The following is a 2,083-nucleotide window of genomic DNA, read 5'->3' on the forward strand; positions in this document are numbered from 1 at the left end:
AAATACATCGGCTAGAAAATGTTGAAATTCATCAGATGTTTAGTATTACCTCTTCATATACGCTGTGGAATGCTTTGTAGAAACACTATATAAAATAAGGCAGACTTTGACAGGGAATTCAGTCAGAAAATTTCATGGGAGAAAACACAAGGTTCCGACATCCTATTGTTTTGGTAGCCAAGGGAAGATGGGGCGGTCGTCGCCGGTCTGCGGGAGATCTGCTGGGGTTCTGGTGCTCAGACAGGATACATTTCTTGTTCATTCTACTGTTCTCAAGTGAGACCTTTCCAATAAAACTTATTTTAATTAACATAAATCAGACAGTATTTCAACATACACATCTATCCTTACAGTGCAATAAAAAGGTATCATTGTATAGTATTTTGTATTTGCATTATGAAAATAAAAGGTCTGTACATCAATTAAATGTATATTAATGAGTATGAACCATGTAAATTTGTAATGCATCTAAAGTTGGCTTTGGCTTTTAAGTATTTATAAATTCATAGAAAATATTGAACATCTAACAAAATAAATAAAACATATCATTTTAATCATCGATGCTAACGATCAACCTCAAAAATTCTTGTGTTATTTTTTACATCTGCTACTAAATTTCTTAAAGAGAACTCACTTTCAGTAGTGCTCAGAAGTGAATGATTGCACCTTCTGTGATGTGAAAAAATAGAGTACGTCTATTTTTTGTAGATCAAAAATTCCTTCAAGAGAGAGCTGCATTTTAAATGTCTGATTGTTCTACGGAACTGTCTTAAGTGCTTGTAAAAAGCGTGTAGCTTTCTCCGAAAAGCTGTGAGTCTCTACTAACGTAGATGTCTTTTCACTTGCAGGATCGAGGATTAAGCAAAATCTTCTAGCCAATGTCCTTTTCATGAGGACTCTTCGAGGTCTTCCAGCTTCACGTGAGGATGCCGCCAGAAGACGCTCGCCAACAAACCCTCTTCAGGACGAGGACCGCAGCAATCCAGTGTAATTCCACTCGGCAGGCTTAGCTCCTTGGAGTCCACACCTGGGAGCTGGCGGCAGTCAACTGCTGACCTCATGTTCTCTTGAATTTGAAAGTTCCCCAAACGCATGGGCTAGCCCGACTGTAATACTGGAGAGACCAAAACAAACCTGAAATCACGTGAATAAAAGCCAGCTTCAAGATACGCAACCGGTGAGTAAATTACACACCATGGTCGAATGGCTATTCTGGTGGCGGTCGAAGGCTCCGCAGCTTCCTTTCATCCAGGCCTTTCCAGTATTTGAAGTTGTTATCCAGATGCTGCATCAAATTGGGCAGGTCTGCGAACGCTAGGGAAGAGAGGGCAGAGCGCGTTTAGCATGCAGGACTGCGACAGCCACACGATTCTGCCTGCTGAAACATCGCTCCGAGTGCCTGGGCGACTGTGCGAAGCAGGAAACCCTAAAGCTGTCAGGCTGATAGCTGACGTGGTTTTGGCCGTACAGCTCGCGTCACTCCCACAGCGCTCGGGCCATCTCGTCACTCCCACCTCTCGTCACTCCCACAGCGCTCGGCCCACTGCAAACAGCCCTGCGTCTGCTTAACGCCGGTTAAGGGACACGGCTTTCCATGAGGGGCACAGCTAATTAGGCTTGGAATTAGGCTACTTCATTGAATCACAGTCGCGTGTCACGATCTGGCAGCCGGCAGCGTCGCAGTGCTGACCGCTCTTACCACCGAGGCAGCGCTTGGAAGGAAACAGCCCCTCCCCGCAAGCAGTTTCCAGAGAAATTTGTCTAGAAGAATAACTGATATTAACACGGACAAAATAATTGTTCCCCACATGCTAAGAGGATCTGTCCTGTGCTCTGTTTACAGAGAAGCAAGTTTAAACTGAAGGAAGTTAAACACTGCCTGAGTCTAATGTGCTGAGGAGAAGCCGTGAGGATGGCTCGTGGCAGTACCAAAAGACTTCTGGGCAATAATGAAGATATTAAGCTTTCTTGAACAGCAGAAACCTTCCCCTTTCCGCCCCATTTCTTTAGCAGCCCTAAGAATGCGATTTTACATCACAGTAGCTTCAAATGCTCACAAAAAGAGTTACTGCCTGGAAAGAGA

The 2,083-nt window shown here is 44.2% G+C and overlaps 1 protein-coding gene across 1 annotated transcript in view; it reads right to left on the reverse strand.

Annotated features, from left to right (window-relative positions):
* Positions 1 to 948: 948 nt before the first annotated feature.
* The window catches only part of PDE8A (phosphodiesterase 8A), a 35,649-nt gene continuing 34,514 nt past the window's right edge, over positions 949 to 2,083 (reverse strand). Inside the window, exon 21 of the mRNA XM_010153257.1 lies at positions 949 to 1,316. Within this exon, the coding sequence (XP_010151559.1) occupies positions 1,208 to 1,316 (109 nt within the window). The 3' untranslated portion in view covers positions 949 to 1,207. The remainder of the gene's footprint in view (positions 1,317 to 2,083) is intronic.

The sequence above is a fragment of the Eurypyga helias genome, unplaced genomic scaffold, assembly GCF_000690775.1.
Source record: "Eurypyga helias isolate BGI_N326 unplaced genomic scaffold, ASM69077v1 scaffold24176, whole genome shotgun sequence".
NCBI classification, from domain to species: Eukaryota; Metazoa; Chordata; class Aves; order Eurypygiformes; family Eurypygidae; genus Eurypyga; species Eurypyga helias.